The 13,758-nt window shown below is 48.5% G+C and overlaps 1 protein-coding gene across 2 annotated transcripts in view; it reads right to left on the bottom strand.

Moving 5' to 3' along the window:
- dnmt3bb.1 (DNA (cytosine-5-)-methyltransferase 3 beta, duplicate b.1) overlaps positions 1-13,758 on the bottom strand; it is a 44,677-nt gene that overhangs the window by 22,944 nt on the left and 7,975 nt on the right. For both annotated transcript variants that reach the window (XM_026154950.2, XM_026154949.2), the window contains exons 2-6: positions 10,377-10,482; positions 1,632-1,782; positions 1,005-1,081; positions 783-917; positions 167-310 (exon numbers count right to left, since the gene is read on the bottom strand). In XM_026154950.2, the coding sequence (XP_026010735.2) occupies positions 167-310; positions 783-917; positions 1,005-1,081; positions 1,632-1,782; positions 10,377-10,482 (613 nt within the window). The remainder of the gene's footprint in view (positions 1-166; positions 311-782; positions 918-1,004; positions 1,082-1,631; positions 1,783-10,376; positions 10,483-13,758) is intronic.

Below are 13,758 nucleotides of genomic sequence, written 5' to 3'. Positions count from 1 at the left end.
AGCAGAAAAAAACTGAACAATGAGAAAATAGAAAGCCAGCACAGGTCGCCCTGTGTTTGAAAGTGGCCTTAAAAGGGGAGGAGCTAAATCTTGTTGAAGACAGAGGATGAGAACGGCACTGATCACATCATCACAAACGGGAAGATTTGCACTCATGTGGACTTACGCTGTACTCCTGCTTGGTTTCGGAGCTGGACAAGGTGCTGGTGCTCTGGGCCGAGTCTTTGGAGTCTTGTTCCATGAGCTCCAGTCGAGGGGTCTCCGGGACCCCGCCGGACCCGACCGCAGGTGCCCGAGGATTCCCGGGACACTGAGGGCAGGGAGAGGGAAGGTTGACAGAGGAAGAAGTGGGAGGAAGACCTGTGAGGAGCACAGACTCGACAGCAACAATCATCCTGGAGCTGTGATGAGTCGGCAGCATCATCCCGCTTTGACCAAATATTCAAACACAAAGTAAAATGAATAAAAAGCATCTTTGTTAAACTCTTTTATGAAAGAAGAGAGGATGAAGGAGGAGAAGCGATTCTGCAGGCTGCAAACTGACAGCACCACCGCTACCCCACCCTGAGGTGGATGGATGTGTATCTGTGCAGCTTGTTGCATTGTCCCCTCCCTGCTGCCCCCTGCTGGTCGCTGAGTCAGTCGAGCCGTTAACGTTTTGCAGACTTTCATAAATCCAAATATCTTTTTCTGTATTCTAGAAGAAGATCAGCTGCATCTAAGCTCGCCGCGTGGACAACATGTTTTATGTTTTTAACGGCTGCACATTCCCGAGAGTTTACCCGAGACGTGCCGTGCTCCTGTTTGCGGCTCTGTCTGCGAGGCTTGCCGTGTGCGTGCGACGTCAGGCCGGCCTGGAAGATGGTTCTGGGTCGAGGCGTCTGTCTCAAGCCCTGAGACGCTCCTGAAGACTTGTCCTGCAAAGAGACAAACACCAGACCAGTGTCCCCTCTGCTCTCGCCTAAATCACAGGGCGGTGAAAAGCTCCTACGCGAGAGTCGTACCGAGTCCCAGGTGCTTTCCTCGTCCTCGCGTCTCTTCCTGCTCCTCTTCCTGCTTCCCCTCGAGCACTGGTTACCATCTGTGGCGGGAAGACAACAGATGGACAGAAGGTGAGACAGATGGTACGAGAGAAACTGAATATTTTCGCGGGACGGCGTCGCTGGGCAGACGGCTGCCAAAGTCAAAGAGCTTAAACGTGACGATTTGGGCAGTTCAACAGCTTCAAGAACAAACACAAAACCTCACACAGCAGAACATAAACATCTCAGTTAAGTGATTAAAAATGCACTAAATGTTTAATAAGTGAAGACGCAGACACGCTGCATCGCTCCGTCAGGCTCCAGGTTCTCGTGACTTTTAAAGAACTGAAGCAGAAACTTAATCTGAAGAAATGCAGCTCATCATCATCATCATCATCATCATGCTGACAGCAGGAAATCATCGCCGCAGCAGAAACATGAAGTGAAAGTCTGAGAAACGCGTGACCTCACTGGCAGCTGTAATCATTCACACATTTTCCCTTTTAATGTGAAGTTTCTGTCCGCAAACACACAGGAAGCCAGCGGACCTTCAAAATAAAGGTCTCACATGAAATAAGTGACGGCGTAAAGACGAGTGGCGTGAGTTACCCTGAGGCGAGGCAGCGTCTCCGTTCTGTTTGGGGCTGAAGGGTGAAGGCGGCTCGGCCGCAGTCAGGGGGCTGTTCTCATTGGTCAGTTCCACTCCGCTGTCATTCTCGGACAGGCCCTCAGCTGGAGGCGTGTCCCCGTTCACCGCTGCCTGGAGACAGAACAGAATCACAAACACTGTTATCTGAGATAAAGCCTCGGAGTGAGGCGGGACGCAGATGAGTGGCAGAGGCGCCCCACAGAGACGCCATCGCTCCATCAGCCCTCCACCCGGAGAGAAGAGAGAGATGATGGAGCTCCACAGAAAACATTTTATTTTACATTTCACTTCCTGTCAGAGGTGGGACCAAGTCATTGTTTTGCAAGTCTCAAGTAAGTCTCAAGTCTTTATCCTCAAGTCTCAAGTCAAGTCTCAAGTAATGTCAGGCAAGTCAGAGTCGAGTCTCAAGTCACTGGTGTAAAAGTCCGAGTCAAGTCACAAGTCTGAAACTTTGAATTTCAAGTCCTTTCGAGTCTTTAAAAAAAAAAAAAAACGAAAAAATAATGTTGCAGTTATGCTAAATGTAAATATTAGACCATGTAATTTTTAAATCTGTGTTTTTCTCAACACATGACAAAATAGTGAACTTAGAAAATATACACAAATTGTGAAATTGCACCTCTTTAAAATGCAGCTCAATTAAACCTAGCTCCAAGAATAATTTTCACCGACAGTTCTGAGATAAGCTGCATGTTATTCTTGGATGCGGTTGTAGGACCAGCTTTAAAATCGCATGACAAAAATATCATACACATTAAAAAAAACTGTATCACCAACGTAGCCTGGACAACATTTGCTAGTTAGATGAAGTCAGCTATCTCATCCTAGCATATTTATATGCATATTTATAATTACACGGTTCTTGGAGTGAGTGCATACACTCATGAAGTTTAGTAACTTCAGGTCACTGCAACAAGCCCAGGTACAGTTTACCGACGGATGGGTGCAGGACCTTGAAATGCACCGTGTAGAACGAAAGACCATCGTACGTATCATAAGTTTACCAGTCTCACAAATCGTCGTCATAAATACACATTCCTTAACCGTTTATTAATAGGACCTTTGAGCTCAACGGTAATTAATTAGCAGTGGAAATAATTTCTGGTAGCGTTACAGAAATGTAGCAGTGACAATAATACTGTATGCTGTAATCGTACTGGGCAATTAGTGATACAAAAAACCTGTTTTATCCTGTGAATAAAAGTATATGTTTTTGTCAATGTACCATAATAACAGAAGCGAAACACAATATTGTGTCAGGACAATTCACTATTTATGCACAATAAATAAAGGAGCATAGCGCGACAATTTCTGTTCAGCGCCAGACTTGCTTGTAACCTATATCACCAATTATGTTATGAAAATGACGCATTAACTACAACAGCAGACTGACCTTCGTGTAAATGCTTGGAGCAGACTAACCTGTGAGCTGGAGGGTTCTGGGACGTTATATTTGATCTTTGAATGGCTGCAATCCAGGCCATCCGTCGCGTCTTTGTTACTTCGGAAACATGGCTCGAACAATTTCTCTTCAACGACGTAATCCGATAACAACCGATCTCTTTACCCGTCGGCTTCCCGTGGCTGTCATGCGACCGGCTATTGCAGTTAATAATACAACAGCTTCTTGACATTTTTGTGTTTCTTTTTATCGCTGTATAACTGATTTTAATTGAAAGCCTGCGTGCGCTACTACCGCTTGCCACGAGTTCCCAGAATCCTTTGCGGTTCTACCCGTGAATGACGTCACATTTTCAATCTCTATATAATATGCATGTTAAATTTTATATTTGGGGTAAAATATCAAGTCTTTTCAAGTAAACCGGTTCAAGTCCAATTCAAGTCCCAAGTCATTGGTGTAAAAGTCCAAGTCAAGTCACAAGTCTTAGAACATTTTTTCAAGTCAAGTCTAAAGTCATAAAATTAATGACTCGAGTCTGACTCGAGTCCAAGTCATGTGACTCGAGTCCACACCTCTGCTTCCTGTTACCTTTTACTCAGTTTGTCACTGTTACCTGAGACTTGGCTGCGGCGCACAGAGTCGATGCTTTCAGGAACCGTAAACGGTAAAAGTTTGGCCTAAAACCAGCGGGAGCGCCGGTGACCAGCAGATGATCAGCTGATCATCTCCAGTGTCAGTTCTTAGTTTTTGGCCCTTACACGTCTTCTTCTCACATGTTTTTAAGGACATGCTGCACACAGAGATATCCCAGGTTTCCAGGTAACTGCTCTTTGGGAATCACCCTGTTCGTCTAAAAATACTAAACTGTGAGATTTTGACAGACTCTACTAACGAAACAGGAACAGACGATGTGTTGAAAATCTTTGCCCGTGTGTCTGTTATGTGCAGATGCCTTCATAATTAAATGAAAATAGTCCGGCACAAGATCAGCCAAATCAAAGGTTTTGTAAGACCTTCAGAAAGTCTGGCTCCTTGAAACGAGGGCTGGCTCAGGACTTCTGCACAGCACTGTGCTGCTTTGCATTGTTCCAATAAGCAACTTTTCCAACTCCCAGATTTTAAGTTCAGTGACGTTAAAGCCTGAAGTTTGTGACGCGAGCGCACGCCACCCTGACCCTGCAGCCCACACAGGGCTCTGCATGACGACGGCGTGCTTGACGTGCCGACACCAACGCTCCACATTCCCGAAGCCTCAGGTCATACTCAGGCAAACACTCACCGGAGCCTCTGGCCTCACCGCTGTGACGGCTGCCATTAAAGCGTCACGTGACAAACGATTAGCGCGCCTGACACTGAGCTGAGAGCGGGCAGCCGACGCGGTGCAGTCAGGACTTGTTCAGGCTTCTAATCTCCTGACTGCCGCAGACGTTTGGTGCCGTTCCAAGTGGGTCATCCGTCATCTCCAGCATCCAATACGTTAGCTTACTGTCCGTGTCGTACTGCTGCGCTCTGTGTGTGTGTCAGCTGAGACTCTGTGGTCTTGTGGGTCTTGCAGGCAGGTCTGCAGCGTTAAACACAGCCTGGTTACAAGTCCAAACACTGACATGTCAGCAGTTTTCTTTGTTGCTAGCTAAATAAAAGCACTTCAAACAAAAAGCCATCAGGCACGAGGATGTTGTGTAACTACAGTCCAAAGCCTCACTGCCTTTTACGCAGTTTTACTCTTTGATCTGGGAGAATCCACCCACCGTGTTTAGCTTCAGGCCACAGCTGTGTTTCAGGCACAGCTGTTCACGAGCAACACTGACACATCTGCGCCTCCACCTGGGGCGGTGAGAACCACCTCACTGACAGGTGGATGAGCGCCGCGTTGAACGGCTGCTGTCTCATCATACATGAAGCGAGCAGCGTTCACACAACCTGTAACTTTAAGTGAAACTTTAAGTTAGCTTGTCTTAAAGAGACACCACACAACTGCGGCGGTTACAGCGGGCGTAGTCATAGCGACGCTGTACCGTTGGTGGTTTGATCCCTGGCTGCTCCAGTCCGACCCGACTGTGACATCAGGACCATCGTTTACAGCTGCAGATACATTTATAGACAAACTAAATCATGTCCTCCGCTTCTCCTTCTTCCTAACATATTCTACATATTTGAGATGTTTAGTCCACCAATCAGAAAACCCGAGGTCAAAAGGTCAAGAGTTCCCATTAGTGGGTTTCAAACTGCCCAGGAAGAACAGAGGGCAGGTCACGGCAGGTTTAAAGGCGCTGAGCAGTAGGTCTCCGAAGGTCTTTTCTTCTTCTGTGTTTTTACTCGTTTTCGGGTGTCTAAACAAATCCTGAGGCTGAAGCTGGTCAGAAGGACGCTGTCACGTTTCAATCAATCACTGCACCGATTTTGAAGCAGATACATAGAAAGCAATGACGGCTCAGGACTCTGTGCTTCATGAAACTGCCGGACAGGACGGCTTATTTTAGGAAAAACAAGGACTCGTGCGCGTTACTGTAAAACTGCGTCACCTGGCTGCCATCGCTTTCTTTTCGCACACGCGACGGACCATTTACAGCATCTGTGCTTTGCACGACTCCTGTAATTGTTCTAATCGTTATCTCAGACACTGTCACACACTCAGTTAAGGATCTTGGAGTCTCTGGTGCAGGACCAGCACTCCTTTGAAGAGCGTTGGATCCATGACAGCAGATGACTGTATAGTTTTCATTCCAAGGCACACCTGGACTTGTCCCGTGCACACCAGTCTGCTTCGGCACACGGTTTGGAAACCAGCGGTTCATGTAATCCAGCGTGGCATTAGTCATGTAAGTTATGAATGACCAAACATTTGGCCTGACTCCACCGTGAGAGGATCGAGGCTTCCAGAACAGCACTGATGGCGTTTCATCTTCTCACTTTGTGCCCAGCTTTGGTGAGAGACACCATCTGACTGGTCACACATATCCAGCTGGTTCATCCAATCACCTGCTGAGCACTCTGATTTGAAAGTGTCTTTGTCTGTTTCCAGCGAGGACTTTACAAAAACATGTTCTGTGTGAGCTTGAGACGGTGCAGAGACTAAAATAATGGAGAACTAACGCTGAGTCTGTGTACTCAGGCATCGGGCATGTTCAGCAGCAGCTGAAGTCAACATCTGACTCAACAAACTACAGCCGTGAAAGAAAAGCAGCGCGCGTGACAAATCTGCAGCGCTGGCAGCGAGTCAGGATACAGGAGCGACGAGGAATCCGAGCGGCGAGGACACGAAGGCGGGCGGGAATGCTTTCGTTGCTCCTTCTCCCGGCATCGCTTCAGAAGAGCCGGACACGTGAGTTCGTGCAGCGCCCTCCCTGCTCTGCCTGAACACGAACTTCAGCGTCCCACTGAAAGGACCGATTCCACCTTAATCCCCACTGTGTGTGTGTGTGTGTGTGTGTGCGTGTGTGTGTGTGTGTGTGTGTGTGTGTGCGTGTGTGTGCGTGTGTGTGTGTGTGCGTGTGTGTGTGTGTGCGTGTGTGTGTGTGTGTGTGTGTGTGTGTGTGTGCGTGTGTGTGTGTGTGCGTGCGTGTGTGTGTGTGTGTGTGTGTGTGTGTGTGTGTGTGTGCGTGTGTGTGTGTGTGTGTGTGTGTGTGTGTGTGTGTGTCTATCCCATGATAGAGCCGCTGCAGTAGCTGCTAGCTGTCTGCGAGGCTGCACCGCAGCTAGGTGGAGCCAAACATTTTATGTGTGAAGAACTTTGGTACTTGTTCTAATAGTGATTTAGTGACAAGGTGCTGCTGTTAGTCTGGATTTAAGCGAATGCAGGCTGAAGCTGCCAGTGTTTACGACCAACATCAGAGTGCAGCCTGCAGCGGAGCAGCAGCAGAAAGATCATCACGACACTTTAGAGAGTCAGAGGAAGAAAACAAGCCGCGAAGGGGAGGAAGAGGAGGGAAGGAGCAGCTGTGAAACAGATGGAAAATTCAGACTGTGCAGAGTTTTTAAGCCAAATGACCACAGTGCATATCTGCATCTGTTTGTGATTGTTAATGCTCGTAAAACAGTGTGTGTGTGCAAGTTTCCACTATAACAAATGAACTCTGTGAACTCGTGAGAAAGTGTGCGCTCAGTGCGGTTTGGAGCAGAAACTGCTGAGACGGCTAAACGAGGCAGGAAAAGTGAAACACGCTGAATCGTTTCAGCTGCTGAGACATTCGCTCACCGAGGTCACGGCGCCGCGTCCTCTGTTGGTTTGTGGATGCATTTATTCCCCAAGAGCTGGTCTCACAGACGCCACGTTAAAAATCACGACATATCCGACCTCACGTCCGGAAATCCATTCATTGTGGCGGGAATGAACTTTGTATACGTTGCGGGTCAATCTGCTCCATCGCTGCTGCTGTCTGTGCGGTGCCCATTTATTCCACCTTGTGCCCTGACTCCACCCACTAAACGCTGAGTCGGTTTCTTTGTTTGCTTTGTTACAATGAATGAAAACGCTGTGCCGGTAAGTTTACTGACTGGTTTTATTTATTAAATATTAAATATCACTTCCAGAGTCGAGTGATTTTTGTATTTTTGTCCATTCTGGATGTTTTTTGTTACTTTTCTAATTAGACTTAAATTCAGCTGAACTGAACCTTGTCCCACTTCCTTTTGGGACCAAATGAGTTGTTTTGTGTTGTTTATAATAAATATGTACACTCGGGCTCGTTAGTCGAAGCTCCTTCTGATTATGAGCCGTCGAGCTGCAGCCAGGCTCGCAGACACAAGAAAACAACGACGCTGACATTTCGGAGATTTTGATTACAGCATGATAAAGTTCAGCTACTCCACCCTGAAGTAGGTGGTCTCCACCTCATGCAGGACTGCTGCTGATGGCAGCTACCACTCGCACACCAAACAGAACTTTTCAGAAGGACTCGGGCCTGGAGCGAGCAGGAGGCACCGAACGCGTGGGCGGCATATACGACCTACCAGGCGTCAGGGCAGCGGTCGGGGGATCGTCCATGAACAGAAGCTACACGAGCGTTGACGTAGAGACCAGCTGGATTTAATTTAGTCCATCTTTAAACCTTCACCCGCAGATTTCTGGAAGTGAGAGCTGAAGCAGTGTGTGTGAGCTGACGTGGAGTCATCCATCCACCTGCAGCTGCTATGAAGTCCGAGTGGAGCAGACGAGGGAGGAGCAGCTGTTTCATGAGCCTCTGCAGATGTTTCAGCTGCATGAAGACTCCACAGGAGCTCTGTATGTGAAAACAAGACCGGGGAGTCCCTGCTCCAGCCCACCGTGGAAACTGCTTAACCTAACAGCTGGATGAAATAGCACAGCTGGAGGGAGTTCCTGCAGCACAGCTGGATGTTACGTGGCCCCGGCTCTCACACCGCGCTCCGCATCGCTGACAAACATATTAAAACATAAATGATGACGCTATGGTGTCACAGTCTGACCTAGAGACTCGTTGTAAAAACATCTGGCTGCACGCTTATGTGGTTATACACACTCTGACCCAGCAGCTGGAGCAAACGAAGCTTCTGCTGCTGGCACCAATATAAGAAAAGTGCTTCCTCAGGGACCCTGCAGGACTGAGCATCTCTCTCCTTCATTACTTCTGCTTGTCGGGTCGCGGGGGCAGCAGCCTCAGCAGAGAAGTCCAGACCTCCCTCTCCCCAGCCACCTCCCCCAGCTTGTCCGGGGAAATACCAAGGCGTTCCCAGGCCAGCCGAGAGATATAATCTCTCCAGCGGGTCCTGGGTCTGCCCCGGGGCCTCCTCCCGGTGGGACATGCCTGGAACACCTCACCCAGGAGATCCCCGAACCACCTCAACTGGTTCCTTTCGATATGGATGAGCAGCGGCTCTACGCTGAGCCCCTCCTCAACATGAGGCCCAGGTGAAGTCAGACACTGTCACCAACAGCATGATCCAGGTCAAAGGACCACAGAGCCTTCCTCTCCGCTCTCAGCTACTGAACTCCAGGTGACTGACGCTCTTCGTTAAATCGCTCATTCTGCCTCGTTTAGTTTCACACCAGAACCAAAACACGGCTCGGCGTCGGCCAGGTCAGCGCACACGCCATCATCATCCTCACCGTCCTCCCAAACCTGCTTCCCTGGATATCCGTCAGCCCTGTGCCTCAACAGGAAGTACAAAGCAACGCTTCACTTCCTTTTATGGCCCGCTGCTGTGGTCACCGACGCTTCTTTGAAAGATCGAGCTTGTGTTTACTGAGAGCCGCTCTGGCTGGTGTGACCCCGCGACGCCTCGCAGGCTACGTCACGCACATTCCTTGGCATGAAGCAGACTGCCCTGCGGCGCTCCGATGATGCTGTCAAATCGTCTTAGTGACGGCCAGAATGATTAGAAACACCGGGTGGAGCGTTTTCACCAGGGGGGCTGGAAAGCAGCGAAGACCCGCCCCATGCCACAAGTACGGCAAAAACCGAGGCCTCGTATTTCCTGCTTAGGATTAGCTCGGACGTGTGTGCGTTTGTGTTCAACACGTCTACACTGCCGGCGTCATGACCCGCTCCTCCTACCTCCTCCTGTGCAGGGTGAGCGAAGGAGTGCATCCTAACCCAAAAGCCTTTCTCCCCTACGCACACAGGACGGTGCTGAAGCTGACAGCCAGTGACGATGCAACAAATCAAAAGATGCTGACTCACACCACCGCCGAAGTCCCAAAACAGCGGTAAAGAAACCCTGAAATTATTCCCTGAGCAGGAAGTGTTACGGATCAAAGCTGCCCGACTTTCCCTGAATCCCAAAGAGCAGAAAAGAAAAGCTGCACAAACACTCGGAGACGAGAGGAGACGAACGGGTGGAGGAGGTGAAAGTGGAGAAAGAAGAGAAGCAGATGGTGGCGGATCAGTGATGGAGTGATATATGAGTGAAAGACAGGAAGTAACGGACGACAGGAGGAGCCAAGTGTGCGTCTGTGTGTGCGTGTGTGTGTCTGTGTGTGTGAAGTGAATCCATTTGCTGAGCTTATAAAGAGGCCACTGTGCTCCCTCCATCCTTTCCTCCTCGCTTCAACTCCTTCCTCCCTCTGTCCTTCCGTCTCCCAAACATTTCTGGTTTCCGCCTCAGCTGTGTGTGTGTGTGTGTGTGTGTGTGTGTGTGTGTGTGTGTGTGTGTGTGTGTGTGTGTGTGTGTGTGGCACTGCATGCAGCCTCTCTGCTGACGTGCATTCTCAATTAGACTCATGTAACATGCTGGCGGTCCTGCCCGGGCATCTGCCTTGGCAGCGATACACACTCTCCTTTAAACCCACAGCTGGCTCAGGCAGCAGCTGGGGGAGTGGCCATGACTGTGTGTGTGTGAGACTCACTGTGGCCGTCATGTTGTTGCTCTTCTCCATGATAGCAGCAGAGTATTTGTTGGAAGGCATGGCGGTGGCGCTGGATTCCCGTGTCTGTGCTGACTCCTTCTCAAACCTGCAGGACAAAAACGTGAGACAGTTTCCGTCAGCGTCACGTCTGCTCGGAATAACGCTCTTCTTCCTCGGGTCCTCGGGCAGCTGGACTTACAGCTGGAGTTCACTGAGACTTTACCAGAGGAGTTAGGGGTGGAGCAAGTCACCTACTGATCGTGAGGTTGGAGGTTTGATCCCCAGTCTGCGCTACTACGTGTGAATGTTAGATAGAAAAAAGCATTTGTGTGAAACACATGGTTTTCAGCTTCAACCAGTTAAACCGCCTCTGAGGCGAGCTATTTTAGCCCCTCCCCGTGTCACAGGTAGTGCTGGGCTGCACAGGTGTGGGTCTATCTTTAGTTTTAATCCATCAGAGAGAGATCACACCTCCAGCGATCGAGTTAATTAAACAATCTCCTCACTCTTATTTTGAAATTCCATTCTGAAATACAACAAGCTCAAGTCTTCCCTCCAGGCCGAACCGGTCACCGGTTACCTCGTCGTCGTTCGGAGAGGATCTCAAACTCTCCGTCAGGTGGAGATACGTCCAGGTTCTGATAGGCTGAGAGAGACACGAAAACTAGTGGCTGCCTGACGGTGCAGGCGGAGTGCCTCGGCCTCTCTGGAGAGGCAGCCGACAGACTCGACAGGACGACCTAATCACTGCTTTAGGTTAAAGACAGAAAATAAGGAAGGATGTTTAACATAAAGCTGCGACCTACACGCCCATTCCACATCCTGGGCCTCTGCAGAGAGGATGCGCAGCTGAACAATCAACAATCGCCGCTGTGGCCTCGGATGAAATTCCTCGGATACTCCAGACTTCCTTCCTAACGCTGAAGTGCTGCTTTAATGACACAGCTGATGATGATCGTCAGTTTCACTCAGAGTTTGTTCGGAAGCGGAGCTCGAAATGTTCACGGCCGCGCTTCAGAGTGCGTTCGACGCAAACGGCGTGAAGAAGAAGGAGAAGTGCGTCGATGGGGCATTACTGCGGCTGAGCATGACGACAGAGGCAGAGCACAAACACGAATCTGTGAGAACAATCAGGAGGAAAGAAGAGCAAATAAAGTCACAGTGAGAACGGATCAAAGCATCGAAGGAAACGAACGACCGAACAGCACACGGAAGCTGGATGAGGGAGCAAAGGAAAGACAGAAGGAAGGAAAGAAGGAAGAAATGGATGAAACAGAAAATAATAGAAGCCAAAGTAAAGACGTGACACGATCGGACGCTCCCCGACCTGCCTGCGGGTTTTTTCTCCCTCTCCATTTCTGGGGTTGTTTATGGAAGTTGCTCCGGAAGTCAGGTGCTGAAGGGCATCTGAAGCTGTTTCCAGCTGTTTGCAATCATCAGAGCTGTTTAACAGCGGAGTCAGGTGACGTCAGCGCTAGAATATTTCGCCAAGCCCGATAGTTGTGACGTGAGAGCGGACAGACTGACTGCTTGCCTGCTGTAGGATTTCACGAGCGCGGGTCATTGCTGGGAACATCGCAGGACGTCGTAGCACCACAGGACAAACGCAGAGGAGAGCGGGCCTTTGTGATTGCTGCGCACAAACTTGGAACAGCCTGGTCATCGTCTCTCCAACACTCGACATTTTTGAAACACGTCGGAAACACATTTTTACTCTTTAGCTTTGAATTGTGACTGAGTTTCATTCTCTGTGTGTTTGTTCTACTTTTTACTGCATGCAGCACTTTAATCAATCTGTGTTGTTTTTAAATGTGCTTATAAATAAATTGATTGATTGATTGCATATTTGCATTGACTATTGGACTAATTTATCACTGCAAATAAAAGCACTGCCTGTTCTCCAAGAGTTCACACCTCGCTGCTCTGTGGGACTGATCTGACCCAAAAAAGCCTGAAAAAAGCAAACACACAAACCTATCAGTGTGTGTGTGTGTGTGTGTGTGTGTGTGTGTGTGTGTGTGTGTGTGTGTGTGTGTGTGTGTGTGTGTTAGGCACACACCATATGACTCTGCATTCTCCTGAGCCTCATGCTGGTCAACCTAAATACTCATTTTATTGTGTGTGTGTGTGTGTTTACACCACAGACGTGTGTGTAGGTTAGGATTTCAGCGAGGTTAAAGGTCAGTCTCTGGGTACTGAACGGTCGCAGGATGATTAAGGTGATCTTCTCTTTCTGCTCAGTTCCAGCTCGTCTCTTTTTGGACTACAGCAGCTTTGCATGATTCACAACTCAAAATAATCCTTCTTTAGGTGACACTGGACTTTGCTGCACAAAAGGATGGGCGCGCAATGGTAAAGCGGAAACTGCATCCAGGACACAAACAAATGCATTATGCTTCAGCTCTGCACAGAATACATCCTAAAGGCTAAGCTAGCCAGACAGCATGCTAACGCTAAGCTAGCCACGAATGTAGCGTGAAAGCTGACCCCAGCTGTGAGAGTCGGGCTGTGTTTGTACCTGTCCGTGTTTTTAAAGTAGAATCATCATGGCGACTGCTTTAATGTCTCGTTGTGCCGTCGAATTTGTGTTCATACCTACATACTAAGATGCCGTCATTAGCACGTGTCGCTGTGTGTCACCTGTTAAATGGTGATTATGTGTTTCAGGTCGTTTAACTTCCGGCGAGTAGTGCAACAAACTGATTTCTCCTGAGTGTAATTAAGTAATGTACCGCATCACTTTGAAGAAAACGCCCCAACGCCAAGGGGAAACACCTCCAGCACACACAAACATTTGATCCACAGTAGTGCTGGGCGATATGGAAAAATATTTATCACGATATGAATTATTTTATATCACGATAACGATATATATCACGATATACTGCAATGTTTCCACTTATTCTCTGAAAAGTGTGACAGATGTCATTGCTCACTTTTCTCCAACTTTATTTTGAAGGTTTAAAGGAACTGTCACAAATGAGAAACGTGCATTTTAGTGCAGCAATATAAACGCATCAAAGGAAAACAGCTGTGGCCTTCTTTATTTTCAAAATCATACATTTAAAATGAACTTTTTAAAGTGCACAACAGTTTCAAGGTTTTCTGCCCAAAATATTTGTTTTACTAACATGCATATCATATATGCTAGTAAAACTAATGTGTGTATGTATACTAGTACTACGTGCACGTGTATATACGCACATAATGTACTTTATGCACGGTAAATACGTAGCGACGGCAGACTCATACCTTGGGCTAACATGACTCCAGTGTGGTCATGTGGGAAGTCCGCAGTCTGTCAACAGCGAGCGCGGCGTCTTCGTTAATGAAGCGGATGGTTACGCTCATGCAGGGCTGCGTATCTCTGCTCGTCCACAGG

Source organism: Astatotilapia calliptera, chromosome 20, assembly GCF_964374335.1.
Source record: "Astatotilapia calliptera chromosome 20, fAstCal68.1, whole genome shotgun sequence".
Lineage (NCBI taxonomy): Eukaryota > Metazoa > Chordata > Actinopteri > Cichliformes > Cichlidae > Astatotilapia > Astatotilapia calliptera.
Note: the sequence above shows the minus strand (reverse complement) of the source record. Positions and strands in the feature narration are given on the sequence as shown.